This window comes from Eucalyptus grandis, chromosome 1 (assembly GCF_016545825.1).
Source record: "Eucalyptus grandis isolate ANBG69807.140 chromosome 1, ASM1654582v1, whole genome shotgun sequence".
In the NCBI taxonomy this organism is placed as follows: Eukaryota; Viridiplantae; Streptophyta; class Magnoliopsida; order Myrtales; family Myrtaceae; genus Eucalyptus; species Eucalyptus grandis.
Genome location: NC_052612.1, coordinates 10,163,151 through 10,186,479, shown reverse-complemented (window position 1 = coordinate 10,186,479; position 23,329 = coordinate 10,163,151). Strand labels below are relative to the sequence as shown.

The window sequence follows — 23,329 nt, the reverse complement described above, 5'->3', positions numbered from 1 at the left end:
TTCTAGAGAGATCTACACATGTGTTTCTACATTTTTCTCTTTCTTCCAAAAACTTCATCTAGGGAATTCTAGAAGTTTAGCAACTCTAGGAAATTCTAGAAAATGGATCACCATTTCCAATAGTATTCAACCCAAAAAAAAAAAAAAAAAAAAGAGGATCGGCTTTTTTCTAACAGACCAAAAACAAGATAAAGGGTCTGCTCTGTAATAGTGGTAAAGTGTCCTGCTTTGGAAGAGCTTATCTATTACTAGAGAATGTTGACACTTATGGATCCTTTCCAGAAGGGGTTTGAATGCCTATCAGATGTTTGCTGCTACTCATTAATCTAATAGCGACTGAGACCTTACTGACTTTGTTATCTTCACCTTGCAGGATTAATGTGAATGCTTTTGTGGATTTTTGGCTCGTCATAGCCATGAACTCGAAACTGTTTTCCCCGGAGCCCCCCTGGGTTTGAACGTGTTCTAGTTAGGAGAGCATTTTTAGTTGCACTATCTTAGCGTTACTGCAATTTTCATCTTCTATTCGCTTTTCAGCAAACAAGAAACACTATCCACCAGCATCTGATGATGAGGTCTGGAGATTGAAAAATATCGCAAAGGAGGGACCATTTTACAAGCGGCTGACTGCAGAAGGAATACGTAACGTGGAACAGTTTTTACAACAACTCTACTTGGACTCTGAGAAACTGAGAAATGTGAGATTTTGCACATGGTTCTCAATTTGGATTGAACTCCCTGAACCAAGAAGATTATTATTATGTTTGTTGCAGATTCTTGGAAAGGGCATGAGAGAGGAGAAGTGGAAAGCCCTCGTAGATCATGCAAAAACTTGCACTTCGAATGGGAAACTCTTACACGATAATGAAAATGATCGTGGTGTTATATTCAACAGCATTGGTCAAGTCAGTGGCCTAACTGCCGGCAGGGCGCATTATGCTGCTGACATAATTTCTCCCCATCAGAAGGTAACTGGGAAATTCTACCTTTTCTGGTATTTGCCATGCAATCTGCAAGGGACAACCCCTGACCTCAGATTAGCAGTTAAAATTTTATCTACATTGTCAATATAGCATGGGCATGATAGTTAATCAGATAGCTGTTTATCTACATTGTCAATATAGCGTAGGCATGATAGTTAATCAGATAGCTGTTTCTAAGAATTCGGTGCATTCAATTATGTTGAATTAGTGATTATTTTCTATTGATGATTGCAATTTCGAGTTCCTAAGGGGGTGTCTCTGATGCTAAGCTGTTTTAATCAGCTTTGCAAATGCCAGGGGAAAAGCAAAAACAAACACAAAATAGAGTGATGATAATTTTCTACTTTTTTTTTAGGTCAAAGAAAATGGGCACAAAATGGGGGCAAAGCCATGTAGAGAAAAGCTTAGCACCAAAAGAGCTCATTTACAATACAAATCATCTACAATGTCGTTTAAAGCATTTACATGCACATATAACTTTCCATTATACCGAAGTCTCAGAATAGAGTTTTCCTGGCAACATCCAGCTGACAATCTTCCATTTTAGTCTCCTGATGACACTATGTCCCGTCTCCACTAAAAAAATTTATCACCATTCTCTTGTCTCCATCATTCAGCCCCCTGACAATCCAAGACCAAATATTGACCTTCATATAAACGATGAAGAGTCCTTTCCACTGCTACCACTCACAACCTCCTTTTTCCGTCGGGAGTTTTATCATTATTGGTGGAACACTGAAGGCATTTCAATTCGTTGATTTTTTTCAAGGACTTAAAATGCTCAGGGCCATCATTTCCTTTCTCAAGCTCCTCGAAAAGACTCATGGCTGTATCTTGGAATGCTCGCAAGGAGACTCCAAGGACCTGGCCAACAGCCTTGATATTGTTGAGTACCCAAAAGGAGACATCCTCCTCACTGTTTACCTCAAAACGATTCAACAATGGAACTGATAAAAAGAGAATCTTGCCTCATCAACCCCCATCAACACCAAGACCAATGAATCTCCATCCACATCCTATTCAAACTCCTCCAAAGGTTGCCCCCTTCTTTCGCTCTCACCCCTTGAGAAGACATCGCCAGAAGCGCCCTCTGGGACCACAACCACCACCCGCAACATGAGGAGTGCAGTTAGCATCTTAGGAGCACTGTATGCTCATACAGCGTTCTAAGTTTTTGACTCATTCACCATGTTATGGTACTTTCAAGTCGAGATGCTATTTGTTGCTTTCATCAAATTCTGTGAACTTGATGTCCATGCTTTCCTTATTTGTATTTTGACCACCAACTTTGCATCTTCCTACCTTGTTTGGTCTGTCTGAGAAAAAAGGGAACATATAGACACATCTTCTTAGTGCCTTTGGTATCCATACGAGTCCAGCCTTATTTGAGTCACCTAGGGTGTAAGATAACCCTGATAAAGCGACTGGTTGAGGAAGTAGTAATTTTCAAGTCTTCCAGGTCTGTGCAGATAAATTGGAGAAAAAGGCCTATGAGAATTGGAATGATGTCACACCATACGAAGCTGAGGCTTCTTCAAGTTCCATGTCAGAGAAGAACTCGTGTCCTTTTCTGTGTGAAGTTCTAGGAGATCAACAATGCCGCCATCCAGCTCACAACAATACGCCTCCAGCGAGATTGGGCAGTGATGTTGGTTTGAAAGTACCTCCGAGAACTCCAGCATCCACAGTGGAAGGTATGTGCTCTAATTGACTACGAGGAAAAGAAAAAGTTGCCTATAATTAAACACTAGCTGAGATGTAGCTTTTTTTTTTTTTTTTGTGATTTTAGATCATCAAAGTGATATGTTGCAACTAAAACGTTTCACAGTAGCGTACATCTTTGGGAGGGAAATATATTGGCTTCCTATGATATGGGTTTGGAGGTGGTTAAAATCAACTGTTCCATAAGTAGCATACAGTTAGTCAAGAATATGATGAAATATTTACGGGGGAGGAGCATTGTTGTCTATTCTAGTTTCTCATGAAGTATGTGATTGCAATGCCCTAATTATTGGTTCTTCAGATGGGTTTTGGGACCAAAATCTATTTAGATGAACTGTCTGTATAAATCACAACATTAGGAACTTATGGACTCCATGTTGATCCCACACCTAGGAGACTTGCCTTTCCTGGCTTGCCACATATCTATTATGGGCTTCATCAATGGGATACTAATTTATTTTTAATCTCTTTCTCTCTCCAGGAAATCGGGGCATTACTGCTGCTCAATTGCTAATACAATCCCAAAGTCTCAATCCCCAAAATGCCACGTTGAACCAAATGGAGCCTTCAGCAGATACAAATGTGCAGCCATCAGGACAACCGTACGGGTCAACATCAGGCTTCCCAGCTTTAAGTACGTTGAAATTTCTCCATCCAATGTCAGTTTCTTCGCGGCATAATATATTTTATCCTGTCTTGTGGAAAAATTGAGAACAAAGATTGGGACTTCCACACTAAAAATATGCAGAATGAATTTTCTCTGTGATGATATATGTGGTGTGAATATAACTTGCTGGAACAAAAGTAGATTGTTATCACCTCTTCGGCTTTGGTCTAGGGTTATCATCCTATTTCATCGACAGATTCATGCTTGTGTAAGGAAGAGTAGGAATTGCCTCAGCTCAATTCTTCTCCTTAAGGAAAGCAGTTTTGTCATTTTTCTTTCTTTCTTCTGCCAAGAAATGCACAAAGAGCAACCATAGAGAGAGTGCCAAAAAAACACTCAACATCTGACCACATTAGGAACCCATTTAATGAGTTTAAAAACACTCAACACTCAACTCGAACGAGGGTACACCCTTAGTGAGTATTACAAGAATGCCGATGATGATGATAATGATGATGATGATATAGCTTCGGAGGTGATTGAAATCAACGGTTCCATTAGTGGCATGGAGTCAAACAAGAATATGCCGAAATATTTTACAAGGGAGGAACATCAGTGACTATTATCATTACTCATGAAGCACATAATCGCAATATCCTGATTATTTGGCTTTCTTGAGGTGTATTTCAGAGCCTCAATCAATTTAATCGAAATTGACGGATGATGCATCTTAGAGAAGGGAATTTAGTTGTAATGTCATAATTATTGGTTCTTCATACGTATTTCAGGACCTATTTTTGAATTCTTTGATAGCTCAGATCGTCTATATGCATAAAAATGCTGACCGTTTAAATCTCTCTCTCCCTCCCTTCTTTCTCTCCACAGGAAACAGTGGTAGTACTGCTGCTCGATTGCCAATGCAACCACAAAGTCTCCATTCCCAACATGCCACGTGGAACCCGATTATTGGTGGTTTGAACCAAATGGAGCCTTCACCATATACTTACGTACAGCCATCCGGAAGTTTCCCAGGTTTCAATAAGTTGAATTTTCACCCTGTAATGTTGATTGCTTTGCGGCATCGTATTGTTTTATCCAGTCTTGTGGAAAATTGGGACTTCTATAAGAAAATATGCAGAACTAGTATTCGCCATGATGATAAATGGGGTGAGAGTATGACTTGCTGGCACGAAAGCAGAAAACACTATCGCCTCTAAGGCTTTGTTACCACGTCATAGAAGTAGAAAATACCAAGAAAATTTTTTATTACTTAAATAGCTCATATCCATGTCTATATGCGACAAAATTCTGATAGTTCAAACTCTCTCTCTCTCCAGGAAACGGTGGTATTACTTCTGCTGGATTGCCAATACACGTACAGAGTCTCAATTCCCAAAATGCCCCGCAGAACCAAATTTACGGGCCATCATCAAGCTTCCTAGCTCCCAGTAAGTTGAATTTTCTCCCTGTATTGTAGTCGATTGTGTTGTGTTATGGTATTGTCTATACTGTCTTGTGAAAAAATTGAGAAGAAAGTTTGGGACTTCTATACTGGAAATAGGCAGAATTACTATTGGCTGCGATAATGAATGTGGTGAGAGCATAATTTGCTGGAGTGAAAGGAGAACGTTATCAACTCTACGGCTTTGGTTTCTGTCGCAATCCTTTTTCAGCGGACAGATTCGTGCCTGTGTATGGAAGAGTAGGAATTGCATTAGCTCATTTCTTCTCCTTATGGAAAGCAGTTTTGTCCTTTTTCTTTCTTTTTTCTGCCAAGAAATGCACAAAGAGCAACCATAGAGAGAGTGCCAAAAAAAAAAAACTCAACACCTGACCACATTAGGAAAACCATTTAATGAGTTTAAAAGAGGGATATCTTTGTGATATCTGCTATTATCAATCCCATTTGGGAACTAAACAAGTAAATGTGAAGCTGGCTCATTTGAAGGCTAAATCATTTGGCATCTCAAGTATGATACTTGACTCAATTTTGTCACACTGGTAAGCTCTTTTTAGGGGTTTGATTGGGTCTAGTCAACTTAGCAAATGTTGTAACTACATACAAAGAGAGTTATACAGGTGTTTTCTAAGATATTACTTCTGATTATTTCTCTGCAGCAATTAAATTATCTCACTTATCTGATGGTAAGGACTGATCAAAGTGTAATTTCCATGGCCAATGCATACTCATCTCGCAAAAGCAGTAGTGGACGTAGTGATGGCCTCATTAGTAGTGTAACATTCATTGAATATTCATACATGGTTCATGAGAAATTAGCAATCATGGTGTGTGAAGTTTGGTCTCATTCTAATATTATTTGTATTGCTCTTCAGATAATGAAGACGACGAGTATGGTTGTGAACAGTTCTTTGAGGACCCGAATCTTGTGGATGCTGATCAAGCACTACTTGCTCCCGGACAACCTTTTGGGATTTGACGTTCAGCGCATTGGCCATGGAGACTACCTATTTACCTCAATTGTTTAAATTGAGTCATATTTATTATGAGTTTTTAAATCAAAGTATGAACACTATGTTTGTTGGTGTAATGCACACATCCATGTACAACTGGTTCTATATCTGTTTGTCATTTTAGTTCTACCATGCCAAGGGCTAAGAAAGGGATTGAATTTGCGGACCAAATTACTGGCGATCACTGGTTTTTACTAGATAACTGTCCTCATAGATGGGTCGGGTTCCATGCATCTGTTGAAAGGGAGGGATCCCACGTTTGTGGCTTGGGTTGAAAGTAACGAGATTTTAAACCCTTGATACGGTTTTCTCGAAAGACTCTTTAAAGACATTAGGCTAGACAAAAGTTAGTGAAGGGAGCTGCTAAATTACGGTTAACTTCTTTCAGGAAAAAAGTAAGAAACAATGCCCGTTATAGCGTATTGTATTTAGTCTGGAAATACCGTAGAGTTGCCTCTAGAAAATTTTGCAGACTAGGCAAATTGAATACTATTATGAGAATTTAGAATAAGATAGTTGGTAATGCCCCACTAGCACAACAAAATTACGGTTCATGGAAGTGAATTCATGATTCTTCGTTTGTTTCGTCAGCCAAATTTTCCGCTGTTTGGCTCAACGAGAATGAATGGATCAAGAAAAATAATTTCCGTCAACCGGGAAAAATCCTTCAAAAAATATGAGAAAATGGATGGAAATCATTTTCTTTTTCCCCGCGTTCTGAGACGAAGCCTCCTCCCTCTTCTCTGCCTTCTCGCTCATCTCTCTCCGCCTCGAGCGCTCCTCCTCCTTGTCGCCCCGGACTTCTCTTCAGCGATCTCCTCAGCTCGAGAGGAGTACACGTGGACAAGGCGTAGCCCCGGCTTGGCAGCGAGGGCGGAGTGCGCGGTCGGCAGAGGACGAGCTGGTAGGGGCGGAGGCGGCGCGGGGGAGGAAGGCAAGGGAGTGGAGGAGGATGGCGGAGGCGGAGTCCATGGTGTTGTGGCTGGGGGGATGTGCTCGACCGATGCTGTTGAGGGTGACGACGAGTTTTGCGTTCGGGCGCAGAGAGGGTTGGGTGTGGAGCTGCTTTTGACGTGAAAGCTTTCGCGGAAATATAATAATAGTAAAAATAACATTTAATCTTTCAATTATTATGTACACTTCAATACATGGGATGACCTCTCAACCGGACAATACAATCTGTTTTTTTTGCAAAGAATAAAAATAAAAATAAAAATAAAAATCTTTTTCCAAATTGGTACAATCACATTTACTCTCGTGTCACAAAAAAGTCCAAATTTTATTGTCATTACATTTATCTAAAATGAATTTTCATATCACAAAAAATTTCAAATTGGTACGTCCATACCAAATTTATCCTAAATTACCAATCTTTGAAATTTTTTGTTATATAAAAGTCAATTTGGGATAAATATGATATGAATATATGATAAAAATTTTTGTAACACTAAAATTAATTTAGCGTAAATCCGGCACAAATGTATTGTTTTGGGATTTTTTGTGACACGAAATAATTTTTAGATAAATATAGCATTGGTGTATTAGTTTGAGTTTTTTTTATATTAATATTTAGATGAAAGCAAAAGTGCTTAGAAATTATTTTTATGGATGACAAGAGAAGGTTATTACATGCCGCTACCAAAAGCAGTAATCTATTAAGGAATGGTGGAGGACATTTGGTTAATATACGACAATGGTGGTCGTACATCACAGGAAGGTTCTATGAAATGCCACTAGCATGCATGCTTCACTGCAAAAAATTTAGACTAGTGGTGACCGTTGTTGGCCCTTCCGCCGGCGGTGCGGAGCTATGTTTTCCCCCCATTTTTTTGGTATTTTTTAAAGTTAGCTTATTTTAATATAATTTAAATAAAATTTGTATTAAAAATCAAATTTGGACCACATTAATCCTCGACTGTGTTTTCCTTCTTCTTCTTTTTTTCCCTTTTCTGTATTTATTTGAAGTTACCTTATTTTCTAATACAATATAAATAAAATGTATTAAAAATTTAGATTTGGACCAAAATGATATTATTTTAGCCTTATGTTTCGTGCAAGTGTCACATCATTGCTATTTAGCAGAGAGAAATAACAATAAAAAGTCACCTCTTTGTTTTTTAAACAAATTGACTTGATTGGATCAATTCGACAAATTTAGAATTTAATTACATTTTTTTATGATTCAATTATATTTTCATGATGAATTTTAGTATTTTAAGCACACCTATTTAAAAAAAATATTGCAAATGCTACTTCAAAAGGTTGAGGGGGCCAATTTCCTAAATCGGATAAAAGAAACTACAAAGAAATCTCTAGAACGGTAAGGTTTCCTGGAAAATGTTCCATAAAAGTCACTTTTCTTGAAAAATCATGCGCCGTGAGCCCACTCCTGAGAACATTACAAAAGGCGGCACACTCCAAAAAGTTATATACTTTAATTTTGGTGGATGAACAGATTGTCGTCTCGTTCCCTAAATTCTAGGATAATTATAAAAAAAGATTAAAAAAATCTGTTGTGATGATATCAATTAAATTTTTAATTTTTTAATTTGACCAATTTGATTATGAATTTTTAATTTTTTTTTTTTTTTTTTTATGATTTGTCAATGTAGTTCTTCTGGCCAATTTTCGGTTGGAAATCATTAATATAACGGTTCGATTAGTGTTAACTATCTTATGCGGCATGACCAACGATGACATAGACTATCTCTACACTTTGTTCTTATATATAAATAAATTTTCTCTATTTTTGTTTTCCTTTTTCCCTTTCTTCCTCCATCAACCACAAGAGAGGGTTATTAGCACCTGGATCTTGACTAACCTATCATATTCATAGTCTCGACCCTAATCCTCGTGAAAAGGGCCCAAAGCATATTTATAAAATAGAAAAAGCAGGTCTTAATGGAATAAACATTTGGAACCGAAAGCCCTCTATTAGCAGCCACTCTTGAAGTTGCAAACCCATTGCGGGCTAGCGAGCTGAACCTAATTCAATTGTCTAATGTTTATCACAAACAAATGGCTTTCAGTAAAGATTTTGTTGTTAGTATTTCATTAGTACTTCAATTTAACTGATTGATTTATTGATTTTGGTTCATTATATCCGTAGAATTCGTATTCAAATTCCTAGACAATTGCATCTTTATCTACGTTTTCCAGGAATTTGAGAATCACTCCTTGGGCTTCCTCATGTTCTCTTTCCCTAATTACAATTATCTACATTGTTCACGATAAATGATTTGGAATCAATCTCGGTAACATTTTTGAGGTCTAAGCTATACCACGGTGCAATTCAATACTCAATTTAGTCTTATCTACAATCTGTATCTTCTTTCTTGCTCACTCGATGACTGTGGCAGGCATGAGTTGAGTGAAGGTTAATAATTTTTTTTTTTTTGGGTCTAATAGTGAAGGTTAATAATTGAAAGCCCACGATGGCGGTGGGGCAAGCCGTCCCTCCTGCTCGAATTTATATGTGAGTATGCTCGTCTGCGTGTGATAATGGAACGATGTTGTTCCTTGTGGGATGAGGAGGGAGAAATGAGATTGTTAAGTATAAAAAGGTTGTACACATAAATCTATGATGTTGCGACAATTAGTTCGTTATCAAATTTAAATTATCCAATTATATGGTCGGGGAAAGAGCCAGAAAGCTAGCTTATAGGGAGCGAGATTGACAGCACATTTGAATTTTAACTATAATTCCCGAGTTTTTGGTAACGGTGGTATTAAGTAATAGCAACTTAATTTATTAATTGATAATACAAAAAAAGCCCAAGACATTCATGAAAGTGTAATGTTCAATCGCAACGTAATAAAATAGCAAGATTGCATATCTATGAAAAATGAAAAATTTCAACTCGGGATTTAATAAAAGGAAGCATAGATTTCTAAAAAAAGGGGTTAATTCTACGAAAAACAAAAAATCGATATATCTATAACAAATTTATCTAAAATTAATTTTGAACACCAAAAATTCATAAGTGGTACACTTGTGATGAATTTATTTCAAGCTTATTTTTTCACCATAAAAAATCACAAACTAATATGTATGTGATAAATTTACTTTTCTTTAATTTTCGTTAAATTAGATCAATACAACAAAAAAAAAAAACTGATAAATTTGTGACAAATGGAAGGTAAAAAGCTAAATTGATATACTTGTCAATTATCGCGTGTTATCCAATTTGGAATTTTGATGGTAAAATTGAATAGAAATTAATAGATGATAAATCTATTATAAATTTATTAATTTGGAGTTTTTTCTAGTATTAATAGAAAAAAAAATGTAGAAGAATGACTTAAGAGTTAAGCATGGGACCACTCACATAAATTGTCGGCGACTGGATTGACCTGACTTTCTAAAAATATTCAATGTCGGTACACCATCGTACCTCAGATATTTGGAATGACCTACCATTTTCACGTGTGCACGGTAAGGATCAGGTAAGCATTTGGCACTCTCTCTCTCTCTCTCTCTCTCTCATTTTCAATTGATTGGAAATTGACTTCACATCACCCATTAATTTTGAAGTAACTCCTCTCTTAATTCGATTGAAGTTGATTCTGTTTAAAGTGTCTAAAGTTGTGACAATCCTAATCTCGTTAAGTATTGAACTTATAAATTTTCAGCAGTCAATTGGGTTATCAAATTGGTCCTATGCATGACTTTCGCTTTTGAAAATTCTTACGAGTCCAATTATTCGCCAATCCGCAATCGATCCTCTCCGATCCAGAAGGCCTACAATTGAACATTGCAATTTCCTGGTTCCATCAAAGCATTTTTCGAGTGTTAGTCATAGATCTGAAAACTACCAAACAGGACGAGGCCGTCAAATCATAATGAACCAAAAAAATTTTAAAACAGGGAACATAAAGCATTTTCCAGAAAAATTGACGGGAACTGATTTTCACGGAAAATCACCCAGGTGGGTCATGCCGCTGCATATATGTTGTCCTCTTCTTCTCACTTGCACGCGCAACGACCAACCAGTTCAAACTGGCGTGGAAACTCGAGCAAGCGAGAGGCCGAAGTTGGACCGCCATGGCGAGACGAAAGAGCTCACTTAAATCCGTTTTTTTTTTTAATAGAAATTTTTGTTAATATTCGTCCTCCAGGATGAAGCACGGGCATCCACACCCTTTAATACTTTTGACCAATCAGGCAAATAATATGCGGCTCAGAACATAATATTATATTAAACAGATGTATAATTGCTTGGAAGCATGTCAAAAAGCGATAATATCATAATCGTAAAATAATAATATAATGATTTGTCATCAATTGTATTATAAATCAAAAAATAAAAACTTGCATAACAAATCAATCAACAATAATTTTTTTTTTTTGAAATCATCAATTTTATCAAGATCCATATAAATTTGAATACAAAATTTCTTGAATGCAAATATATATTATGACCGAGAGACCATCGGACATATTTATTTATTTATTATTATTTTTATGATTGAGGGATCAGGAGATCATCCTTTGGAGATCACACGATCCTCCGATACTCGTAACACCGGTGGAGCTTGCGGCACAAGCCGCTATTTAAACGTAAATCATCGGGGGCTAGCCCAGTAAACCACCGCTAGGACCCCATTAAGGTTGCGAGCATCCGGATATTTGAACTTGTTCCCTCGACGATGGAGTAGTGAAGTCCAACTATCACGACTACCTATGGATGGGTCTCGAATGCACATATTTATTCTAAATAAATAACTAATAACGCACATCTATAGTCGTCATCATTTATTAGTAGTAGCCACGTGTGATTAAAAGCGGCGTGTAGGATTTCTTTTTCTTGTCAATTGCTAGAGTCTAGGAAAAATTATTTCTTAATCCGGCAGCATTTCCGGGAAATGTTCTTCGCTTTTCTTGGAGAATGACAGGCCTAATTCCTTCAGAGAAATAAAACTACAATGATTACCGAATCATTGCTTTGAGTTTGAGTTCGTGCATAAATACTTCATCGTTTCTGCTATATTCTGTTCCCGTTTGTTCAGCGATCAAATCCTTCCAAGTTCTTGAAAAGCTCCACCAAAGGAGGAAATCATGTTGATGCAGAAGAGAGCTTTGGCTTCCACTTCTTCAGGTCGACCAAGTCAACTCAAGCGGCCACGCACCGCTGGAACGAAGTAAGCTCGCTCTTCCCTCTCCAGATTTCGATGCTTGATCGATTATTTGATGATGGTGCTCGTTTTAGCTTTACTCGAGGGATACTCATTGAAGAGTTCTTGAGTTGAAGATTATTGGAATGTGAAACTATGGCAAAGCCTGCATTGAAGCGTAACATTGATTAGCTTTTGCCTCGTGACAGTTCTAAATCGCTTTCGTCCTGTTTTTTGTTCGTGGGATTAAGCTGTGGATTAGCTACGAAGCATAAAGACCTCCAATGTTGCCGTCTCGACTCTGTTTTGCGATTTCGGCCTGGACCAATCGCATTATTTCCTCCTGATTCGAATTAAACTTTCTTGGAAACTTTTACATAGCCAGTGAGCTGTTATTGTTACTGGGTTACTTTGCTGTCCTGTTTGCCAAATCGTACCATCTTGATTGTACTTTTGTGCTGACCTGATCTTCAAGCAGTCAAACATGGCGTTGGTCTGCGAGAAATCTTGTGCCGAGGAGCTGGTTGACAGAGGACCGTGTCCGGAGAGTGGTAAGATGAGTAAAGTAGCCAACTTGGACATACAAAATACAGTCTTTATTGTGCTTCAATTGCTGATCTCTTCAATTAGGAGCGGTTGTATGCATTTCTGACCTTCCAGTCAGTTTCTGGATAGAAATCCGCATGAGAAATTGCTGCGAGATGAGTAGAAAATTATCGTTTTGAGTGGTAAAAATGACCCGCTGACTGTTCTAGGCTTTTCCTGTGAAGCAATTTCACTAAGAACATGATTTAGGCTTTTCATGTTGTTTCGGACAGTACGGATCACAAAAAGATCCAGATTTTCAATGAAGTGGCTGGACATAATTTTTTCCTTGAATCTTGGAAAATGTGGTCAATGACAACTTGCGTGTCGAAGGAGGACAATGAAGATACCTGTGATGTGAAACTTGAATGAGATTTATACGTGACAGATTGCAACGTAATTCTTCGCTATTGCTCTTTGCTGGACAGGTCAGGGAAGAGTTCAGGGAAGAGTGGGAGCGTGTTAAATCTGACTTGGTCGAATGCTGTCAAAGGTGAATATATTTTGTTTAGTTTCTTGCTAAATCTGCATCAACTGATTCCTCTAGGGGAATTTCCATGTGTATCGTCTTGCCAACTAGAAATGTCATTGAGTATCATTAGTAATTGATCCATGATTCTGTTCAGCAAAGTGTAAAACCTGCATATACATCTTTTTGTCGATCACTGAAAGGACGGTGCATTTGTAGATAGCTGCTGATTAACTTTACTTGCTTCTGTTATCTTTGTACTGCATAAATATGTCTTCCTGCTTTATGTTGGCTTTTCTTTGTCACAGTAGGTTAAGGGAATGCATCTGATGAGTCTGGTAATTGGGTCTGACCTTCATATGTACTAGTAACTAAAGTGTTACCTCTAGATATTTGTCTATTTGTTACGAATAAGTCCACAAGACTGCAGTTGTTCCCAATGTCAATTTCCATGGTGTAGTTCCATGGAGAATGCTCTCAAAGAGATGATGCAACAGATGAGCTCAATGAAGAATGCTGTTCCGAAACTGGTAAGATAAACAGGGTTCATAAAATTTCCGCATGTCTATTGTTTGAACAGCATTCATTGAGCATGAACTTTGCACATTTGTTTTTATAAGTAAATTTTCATTTTATTGGACAACCTGCGGAAGAAAATACAAGGGAGGTCACATCCCATATGAGTTAATTGCAGCATAATGTCCCACATATGCAGCTGAGTCGAGGTGCCAAACTTTCTCGTCGATGTGAACTCTTGCGGAAGATCAGTCTGCTATCCCTAAAGTAACATTTATCTGCTGAGCGATGGCCCTTTTACTCAGCACCGGCGGATCAATGGGACATCCTTTTGAGGAACCTATTATAATGGGAAAGCCTGATAATTCATGAAGTTGACTTTCAATCTGAGTACACTGCACATCAAATGACAACATGAAATCATAGTCTTCCCCATATACACTACCAATTGCAAAAGCAAAATACAACCCATAGAAACAAGATGCAAAACCATGCTACCAGATTACAGCAAAGTTAGCCAACAAGAACTCACCAATTTCTCCACAAACACTTAACATCAGCAGTAACTCTCATTTCCATCCAGAACCATAGCTTCTAGAGAGACTTTTACAGGGAAAGAAAAACAACTGCATCAAGATCACGGCAAGCTTGAGGTAATACATTTTCATGCTTCGCGAAGTTCCTCTCTCTCCAAAGATAATAATTTGTTGCATTCCAAATAAATCCATCCTTCCAATCACTTGCATATCTAGGAATTGGGAGTAGCTGTCAAACTTGTTCCCAAAATCTGCTTTGAGAATACACACTTAAAAAAGCAAGGGCATTCGAGATTTTTCATGTTGTCCGCATAGCATACAAGTGCTGTCAATGTCGGATCCAATATGTGCAACATATTGTGAATGACTAGCCAAGTTATAAAGCCACATTATGGCACATTAGGCTTAAACCATACAGGCTTAAGCCAAGTAAGTTTGTATACATTTCCTCAAGAGCTTCCAAGCCTCCTTTACAGAGAAAGAGCCCCTTGATTATCCAGTAAATACCACTTTGTCTACAGAGCCAGAATTTGGAGCAATCAACCCATACAAAGCCATCTGAGTTCCAAGCAGATTATCAGAACTTGCAGGAGGCCATCTCCATTCATTTGTCTCAATGACATCCACAACTGTGGCTTTATCACCTAAAGCTGATCATAACCATTCCAAAGCACATGTAACATTTTACATGGAAATGGAATGAAAGGGGATAAAGGAAATGCTTAGGATAGTTCGTCTAAGCTATATATACTTCTGCTTCATTTATTTGATGTCTCCAACTTTGACAACTCTTCTCTTGGTGGTTTTGGACAGAGGGAAACAGTGGAGCTCATGAATGATCAATCTCCCCACCTTGAATGGTATGAATGCTCTTTCCCTGTGATGCTGGCTTTCAGTGTAGTATTGACTGGTTATGCATTGTTGATTTTTTGGGGAATAATAGTCCGACTTTACCCCTAACCCCAAAGCAGGCAGCCAGAGCTCAGTTTACAACTAAGCCAGAATGATTAGGCCATACGCCAAATTGTCAATGCTCCGATTTAGAACATAATCATATGTATCTTGAGAGCAGTGCGGCATTATATTTGGTTTTATTTTACTTTTTAAAAAATTTGCATTGTTAAACTCTCTGAGACAATGCATCTATTTAAACTAGTAGTTTCTCTGGCAGTAAGACTTGTCCAAGTGAGATGTTTGGTAGTTTGTCTCTATGTGTTATTACTTTTCCAATTTTCTGCTTCTATACCTGTTCCTGTTTCTAATGGTTGTTTTCCCTGGAGAATGCAGTACTAATGCTAAAACTACGGGAAAGAATGATGTGAGAAACTTCCGGCTTCACATTCCAACCAAACTGTCCGAACATGTATTTACCGGACAGAAACTAGAAGGAGAAGGGAGTACTCGCATTTCTGTTGCCTTGATTGATGCAGATGCAGGGGAAGTTGTTAAATCAGGCCCGGAATCCTCCATTAAGTTGGACATCGTTGTGCTTAAAAGTGACTTCAACAAAGATGATGAGGACAACTGGGATCAAGAAGAGTTTGAGAACTTCATGGTTAAAGAACGTGAAGGAAAGGGGCCGCTTTTGACAGGAGTTTGCCAGGTGATGCTCAAGGGAGGTGTTGGGGAGCTGGGAGAACTGATATTTATGGACAATTCCAGTTGGGACAGGAATAAAAGATTTAGGATAGGGCTTAAGGTGGCATCAGGTTATTGTGGGAATACACGAATCCGGGAAGCAAAAACAGATGCCTTTCGTGTCAAGGAACATAGAGGAGAATGTACGGCTTTCATAGTCTTACATTACATAAACCTTGTCCTAAGTTTATGACTGACAATAAACATAGTTTCAGACATAGCGTCTCCTATATTTTAATTGAGAGCTTCATTTCATACGAACCATTACATCTCAAATGAAAATTCTGATAAATAAAATATGATCTATTTCTATGTTATTAGAAAATGTTGACACTTTGAATCAGTTTCGGGAGAGGGTCTGCACACCTATCAGAAGGTACTCATCAATCTAACAGGGACAAGGACCTTACTGTATATGTCCTCTTCATTTTACAGCAAACAAGAAACATCATCCACCTGCACTTCATGATGAGATCTGGAGGCTGGAGAAGATTGCCAAAGATGGGAAATCTCACCAAAAATTGAATAAAGCCGGAATATATACAGTGGGGGACTTTCTACAGCACCGGTCTACAGACTTCAAGAAGCCGAGAGAGGTAAGCACTTAGTTAATGATTCCCACTTATGGTTTGATTGACTACCGAGATTGTAAGTCTTGCGTGTTCACTCATCATAGGTACTTGGAAAGAGCATGACACCGAAGAACTGGGAACACCTCATAGCTCATGCAATGGAGTGCCAAGACTTGAAAACTCATTCGGAGAATCCTAATGTCAAGAGGGAGGATGCTGCTGAATTCAGAACTGATCATCAACCAACCAACCTAATCAATGATGTGGTATATTCTGCTACTGATCGACTTTCTGCCCAAGTAACTAAGGAGTTCCTCCTGAGTTTTGTCAAGCCAGTCCATGCAGCGCACACCATCATGCTGAGTTCATATACTATGTCTCATATTATATGTGTCATCAGTAATTTGAGTTTACTTGTAGCGGTGTGGCTTTATAGGTATTAGATTTGATCAGAGATGGAAATTTGAAAAGGGGAGTTGGTTGGACATTTGAATGCTTTATTTTTTTATTTGTCAGTAAAAGTAATATGAAGTGCCCGTGGAGAGAACAAAATGAAAATCTAGATGCTAGTGATTTTTGAGCTTTCGCTCTTTGCAGTGCAAAGTTGAGGATGGTGACCTTGTAAATCTAAGTGGCCTTCTGTAGAGAGCACTTTCAGCCATTGATTTGCAACCATGACTCTAGAACTATGAAGATCTTAATTACTTGCACGATACAAGTTGATGAGTGTTTTAATTATTCACTGGTCCTTTCTCAATCAACTTTGCATCTTTACCCTGAGGATCCTTACCTTGATTGTACTCTCCATTGCATCTTTGGAGCACCTGAACTTTGTGTGGTGGAGAAATGGGTGGCGATAGGCCTAAAGTGAATTGAGGTTCTTTCAATGTTATTCTTTATTCTTCTTTCTCTGTGCTGCGCATGCGTGCTTACTCTGAGTGCAAGTTCTTCCAAGGAATGCAACATTACTTGCGGAAAAAAGAAATTGTAGCTTGAAGTCAGAGCGTGTACCTTTTATAGTGGAGATAAATACTTCCATTATACGAAGTGGTATACTGTGTTTTTCTTCCAGAACCATGAAGATACAGTTGGGAAAGCCTCAAGCTCTTTTCCATCTCAAGTCTCTGAACGACAAACTGAAATTCCCGCCTCTGTTCAACATAATATGGCTCCAAGTACCTGTGCTCCTCCAGTTGGTCCGGAAGCTCCTCCAGCGAATGCAGGCTCCACTGCTGAAGGTACGTGCTCCGAAACACAAAACTCTCTCTCCCTATAAGCCCATACAAAGACGGGGCCTGTGAAATAATGATGATAATAGGACTTTCCATTTGATCGTAGAACTTTAATACATAAAAACAACGTGTTTCAGATCCTTATCATTTGGGTTCCGCGTTATGTGAAGACGTTTATTTGTCCAGCTACCCCACAATTGAATTTGCATCTGAAAATGCTGAAAAATAGTTTTTACTGATGATGAACAAACAAGAAGAGTATGTCGTTGCAGGTCACTACCAAAAGCAGTAATCTAATAGATTCAGTACAAAGGCAAGAGGGCTATTATCAAGTACTTCCATTTTGTCGAGGTTTGGTTTAGAAGATGCAACTTCAATTTAGACATGAAAGATTTAAGAGTTGAAGTAACAAAGTGACCGATAAGAACATCCAATGTGGAGAACATTTAAAATCCAAATCCAAATTGAACACGAAATGACATATTCTGTAAGATGTGATTGTTGCAAAATGAGCCTCATTCAATACATTCTATCCATTTGGCCATATGTATGTACGTACATACGTACGTATGTGTGTATGTTTTCAGTGCAAGCAATTAGAATGCAATTAGAAAATTAGTTAGATATGAATAGATGTAATAGGCACACAGCATCGTGTTTGTGTGGGCATTTTTATTAAATAATGGCTGAAAGATCATATTAGAAAAGAAGTTATGTTGATTAAACTAATATGTCTGAAATTAAGACGTAAAATGTTCAATCTGTGAAGGGAAAGGCCATTGTCAATTGAAGCTAATGATATCAGAGTAGTAAAAGCTCATAACCATTCATTCGAAATTTTTTTAGAAGATTCTACACCCATGCCCATGTCGGCCCATATTTACTAACCTCAGTAAGTTCTAATTCTTCCTCTGGGACATATAATGATGTATCCGCTTTGCCATGGCTAGTCCAATCCCAAAATGCCTATTTTGGAAATCCCATGGAGCTTTCAACAAATGAACTTGCTCGTCCCGCTTCACATCAGCCTACATATGCAAACAACTGGAATAATCTAATTCCTTCAGGAGATAATGGTATTACTACTGGCGAATTGCCAATACAGTCCCATGATGTCAATTCCCAATCAGTCATGCCTAGCCATGTGATCGATTCTTCGAGGCAAATGGACTGTGCAGTAAATGACCACGTTCTCCCCTCTGGACAAACCTATGCCTCAATGTCAGATGGTAAAAGCTCATAAGCATTCCTTCGAATTTTTTTCATAATATCATACACTCCTGCTCATGTCGGCTCATATTTGCTAACCACATTAATGTTCTAATTCTCCTGCGCTTGTCGGCTCATATTTAACAACCACGTTAATGTTCTAATTCTTTCTCCAGGACATAATGGTGTGATTGCTTTACCATTGCCAATACAGTCCCAGAATACCTATTTTGGAAATCCCATGAAATTTTCAGCTAATGAACTTGCTCGTCCTGCTTCACATCAGCCCACATATGCAAACAACTGGAGTGGTCTGATTCCTCCGGGAGATAATGGTATTACTATCGGTGGATTGCCAACACAGTCCCATGATGCCAATTCCCAATCTGTCATGCCTAGCCATGTGATTGATTCTTCGAGGGAAATGGACTCTACCGTAAATGAACATGTTCTCCCCTCTAGACCAACCTGTGCCTCAATATCAGATGGTAAAAGCTCATAAGCATTCCTTCGAATTTTTTCATAATATCATACACTCCTGCTCATGTCGGCCCATATTTGCTAACCACATTAATGTTCTAGTTCTTTCTCCAGGACATAATGATGTAACTGCTTTGCCATTGCCAGTACAGTCCCAAAATACCTATTTTGGAAATGCCATGGAGTTTTCAGCTGATGAACTTGCTCGTCCCGCTTCACATCAGCCCACATCTGCAAACAACTGGAATGGTCTAATTTCTCCGGGAGATAATGGTACTACTACTGGCAGATTGCCAACACAGTCCCATGATATCAATTTACAATATGCCATGCCTAGCCTTGTGATCGATTCTTCGAGGCAAATGGACTGTACAGTAAATGACCATGTTCTCCCCTCTGGACTAACCTGTGCCTCAATATCATGTGGTAAAAGCTCATTATCATTCTTTCGATTTTTTCTTTATAAGATCGTGTACCTATGTCCATGTCGGCTCATGTTTACTGACCATATTAATGTTCTAATTCTTTCTCCAGGACATAATGGTGTAGCTGCTTTACCATTGCCAGTACAATCTCAAAATACCTATTTTGGAAATCCCATGAAGTTTTCAGCTAATGAACTTGCTCGTCCCTCTTCACATCAGCTCACATATGCAAACAATTGGAATGGTCTTACTTCTCCAGGAGATAATGGTATTACTACCGGCGGATTGCCAACACAGTCTCATGATGTCAATTCCCAATCTGCCACGCCTAGCCATGTGATCAGTTCTTCGAGGCGAATGGACTCTACAGTAAATGAGCATGTTCTCTTCTCTAGACCATCCCATGCCTCAATATCATATGGTAAAAGCTCATAATCATTCATTCGAAATATCTTTTATAAGATCCTAGAGCCATGCCCACATCGGCTCATATTTACTAACCACATTAATGCTCTAATTCTTTCTCTAGGACATAACCATGTAACTGCCTTGCCATTGAAAGTACAGTCCCAAAATACCTCTTTTGGAAATCCCATGAACTTTTTAGCCAATGAACTTGCTTGTACTGCTTCACATCAGCCCATACCTGCAAACAACTGGAATGGTCTAATTTCTCCGGGAGATAATGGTATTATTATTGGTGGATCGTCAACACAGTCCCATGATATAAGTTCACAGGATGCGTTGCGTAACCAAATGTTCAGTCCATGAGGAAAATGGACGCTGCAGTGAATGAGCTTATTCTGCCCTCTGAACTACCCTGTGATCCTCAACCTGAAGGTGATCACGAAAGTGATCACGAGATGGAAAATTTGCAATTCAATGTTGCAGATAATATGACGAAATACTCGGGCCTACCAGATGTTGACATGTCCTTTCAGACCCCGCCATGGAAAGATGGCTCTGTTTAGGCACCAGCAAAGGTGTTAATGGCCGACTCAAGATAAAGGCAGTGATGCAGTGGGGTTTCTTCATCAGGAAGAACGCATGGCATTATTAAATTACTAGATTATGTCCATCGACTGCTATGTACTAGGTCTTGTCTGTTTGCTGCTATCCCCAGGCAATGAAGCTGTTTTTCAGAACGCACGGCATTGTTAAATTATGATGCTAAGTTCCCTCGATATTCTCTATATATCGAGACTGTTAGTTTTATAATGAAGTTAGAGTTACAATTTAGTAACTACTGAAGAAGTAGCAGAAGCAAATTTTACAAGAAGACCGATCAAAATCGTAGGTATGTGGGGCTAAATGCTCTCGAGGGGGCGGCAATCTTGACTAGCCCCTCCTCAAGTCTGTTCATGTTCGGGGCAGCATTGGGACATAGAAATTTTCTCTTGTCCATAGACAAATAACCACAATTCATCCATACCCAAAATGCTCAGAACAACATAAACAGGCTGGTGGCATGGAAAAAGCCGACCTTAAGCTTTAAGCTCCTCCTAGCATTTGCACAGCTCCCAGGAGCGCCGGTCATGGTAGTTCAACCTTCGTCAAGCGATAAGACCGTGAGCAAGCAAAGATTAAGCTCAATCTACCTTTACTTATGTGATCCTCGAATTTTTAATTATCAAGATTGAGTGCTTGAGTTCTCTCGTCGTTGGTCCCACATAATCAAATGTATGTGTCCATCGATGCTAACCAAAAGCTCAATAATTTTTTTGGTCAAAAACAAATTTCCATTCATTACCAAATTGATACATGAAAGGAAATCTCAAAAGTCATAGTAATAAAACAAATCTATAGATCTCAAAAAAAAAAAAAAAAAAAACCAGAAATCAATGTGTTTCATTAGAGCATGATTGGCGAGAGATCATCGTGAGCTTATCCTTCAATAACATATGTGTAACCGGATCCAAACAAAAGGATCAACGGTCAATCACAAAATCACACAACACCATATGTGATAAGCACACACTGAGATCTCCATCTATAATTATGGCTTTGCCTTTCAGCAGTATGCTCCTAGGTTTGGTGCCCCCAACACTATCAACATACAGAGACAATATAAATATATTGAAAAATATCAGATCTGACACCTATGAAAGCGAGCCATATAACCAATGTGAAGTGCCCAAACTTTGAGTGAGAAAACGTTGAATGAGTATAGATTTGACTTTGAAGTTGCTGTGCACACCATTGAAACTGGATGCGGTGTACTTATTTATTAAAACTCCAAAATCTAGAATTAGATAGAGAGAAAAGCTCCCAAATATAAGATTGGGAGAGCAAAGCTCCCAAACTAGATCGGGAGAATTAGGAAAGAAACAAAAGGAAATAAAAGGAAAAAAAAAGAAGAAACCCAATATTGATTGTCCACTATTTTCTATGATTCACTTAATTGTATCTTCCATTATTGTTCCCACAACTTGTTTCACTCAAAAATGAATATACACTGTTGCGCCGATTTTTTTCCTAACATCATGGATTGTTGCTATTATTGATGGACACGCAACCATTGATTTCCGGGATTAGGGACTACAGCTCGTTTAGTACAACTGAAAAATAAATGTTCAAAATTTAATTATTATAAATTAATTTTTTTAAAACCTTAATCCTGAAAATTTGAAATATGAAGTTGCTTGATGATAATTACAAAGTGATAGCTGAATATAATCGAATTCTCACAAAAATATATAACAGAAATATTTATTGTAGTAAAATATATGCGGCAAGATTCTAATCACCATCTATTATTTTTCTATTAAATGAATTAAGTAAGCCATTCCACATTGGAGCTCACCCAACCCTCGGCATAGTTTACAGTTCAATGCAGTCATGGGATTACTCAACACGAGCGTTAGGTGTTTGCAGCCCTAGTATCCGTTAGTAGTTTATGTGGTAAAAAAAAAAAATCACTTACTTGTCACGTTAGGTGGAATTTTTATTTAATCGATTCTTTTAAGTCAATCCACGTTAAGCTTAATAAACAAGCTTAGCTTTATTAATTGTTGAGAATTCAACTTTCAGCGCTCAATCGGGTCATCAAAAGGCCTAAAGATAGACCATCAGAAAATTTTTACGAGTGTAATGATTTGATTGCACAAATCAAGAGTACGAGGGCCATATGAAAATGCAACGATTGGATATCATGAGCACCTGCGGTAAAATCGAAAAGTTAAGGGACGGTGATTAGTTGGACAAAAAAAGGGACGGTGATTAGGATCAAGGACGTGTCCTCGAAAAAAGGAAGCAGATAGAAGGATTTAACGGCACAGTGAAGCTCTTTATTTCCTTATTGTATTGTTCACCCCGTACAAACTCTCAACACATTACATCGAGAAGAACAGGAAAAAAAACAAAAAGCTGTATTAAACAAAGCTTCTGTAACTAATTTTAGCATTACATTAACATGCAGCTACGAAACCTAATAATTTGGTTAAGCTGTAGAATTAAAATACTTTAGATCGCAATACAATACAAAGACAATTAATAATTTACCTTAAACTAATTTTTTCACTATCAAAAACTTTAAACTGGTACATTTATTTTAAATTTACTCTACGTTAGTTTATATTAAATTTAATTAATCTTACGAAGAAGACTACATATTGGTATATACATGACAAACGGAAAGTAAAACCCTAAATAGTGGTACCATTGAATGGACCTAAGCTTAGAACTAGGGAAGACTAAGTTTTTGTAGGTATATCGTCGAACCTCTAGTTCAAGCCTTTCAAGGACAGCCTTTTAGTAGCAAACTACTCAG

At 38.2% G+C, this 23,329-nt stretch overlaps 2 protein-coding genes across 2 annotated transcripts; both read left to right on the top strand.

The window, feature by feature from the left end:
* The first annotated feature begins 2,372 nt into the window (after window positions 1-2,372).
* Window positions 2,373-4,965, top strand: LOC104414750. Its single transcript, XM_039313606.1, has 4 exons — window positions 2,373-2,677; window positions 3,187-3,339; window positions 4,198-4,344; window positions 4,650-4,965. The coding sequence occupies exons 1-4, from the start codon at window positions 2,527-2,529 to the stop codon at window positions 4,787-4,789; spliced, it is 591 nt and encodes a 196-aa protein (XP_039169540.1). The 5' UTR covers window positions 2,373-2,526; the 3' UTR covers window positions 4,790-4,965.
* Window positions 4,966-11,717: 6,752 nt separating this feature from the next.
* LOC104452758 (calmodulin-binding protein 60 D-like) lies at window positions 11,718-16,859 on the top strand. The gene is made up of 9 exons (XM_039316424.1): window positions 11,718-11,925; window positions 12,377-12,449; window positions 12,912-12,976; window positions 13,413-13,482; window positions 14,818-14,864; window positions 15,292-15,785; window positions 16,078-16,238; window positions 16,319-16,513; window positions 16,812-16,859. Exons 1-9 carry the CDS (start codon window positions 11,843-11,845, stop codon window positions 16,857-16,859), a joined length of 1,236 nt encoding a protein of 411 aa, XP_039172358.1. The 5' UTR covers window positions 11,718-11,842.
* Window positions 16,860-23,329: the final 6,470 nt, after the last annotated feature.

Excerpts from the sequence above, each read along its gene's own strand:
- LOC104414750 (XM_039313606.1), top strand. The coding sequence starts at position 2,527 with ATGTCAGAGAAGAACTCGTGTCCTTTTCTGTGTGAAGTTCTAGGAGAT. Across the intron at positions 3,340-4,197 it reads ATCAGGCTTCCCAGCTTTAA|GAAACAGTGGTAGTACTGCT; the intron begins GTACGTTGAAAT and ends TTCTCTCCACAG. Across the intron at positions 4,345-4,649 it reads GCCATCCGGAAGTTTCCCAG|GAAACGGTGGTATTACTTCT; the intron begins GTTTCAATAAGT and ends CTCTCTCTCCAG.
- LOC104452758 (XM_039316424.1), top strand. The coding sequence starts at position 11,843 with ATGTTGATGCAGAAGAGAGCTTTGGCTTCCACTTCTTCAGGTCGACCA. Across the intron at positions 12,450-12,911 it reads AGGACCGTGTCCGGAGAGTG|GTCAGGGAAGAGTTCAGGGA; the intron begins GTAAGATGAGTA and ends TTTGCTGGACAG. Across the intron at positions 13,483-14,817 it reads AGAATGCTGTTCCGAAACTG|AGGGAAACAGTGGAGCTCAT; the intron begins GTAAGATAAACA and ends GGTTTTGGACAG.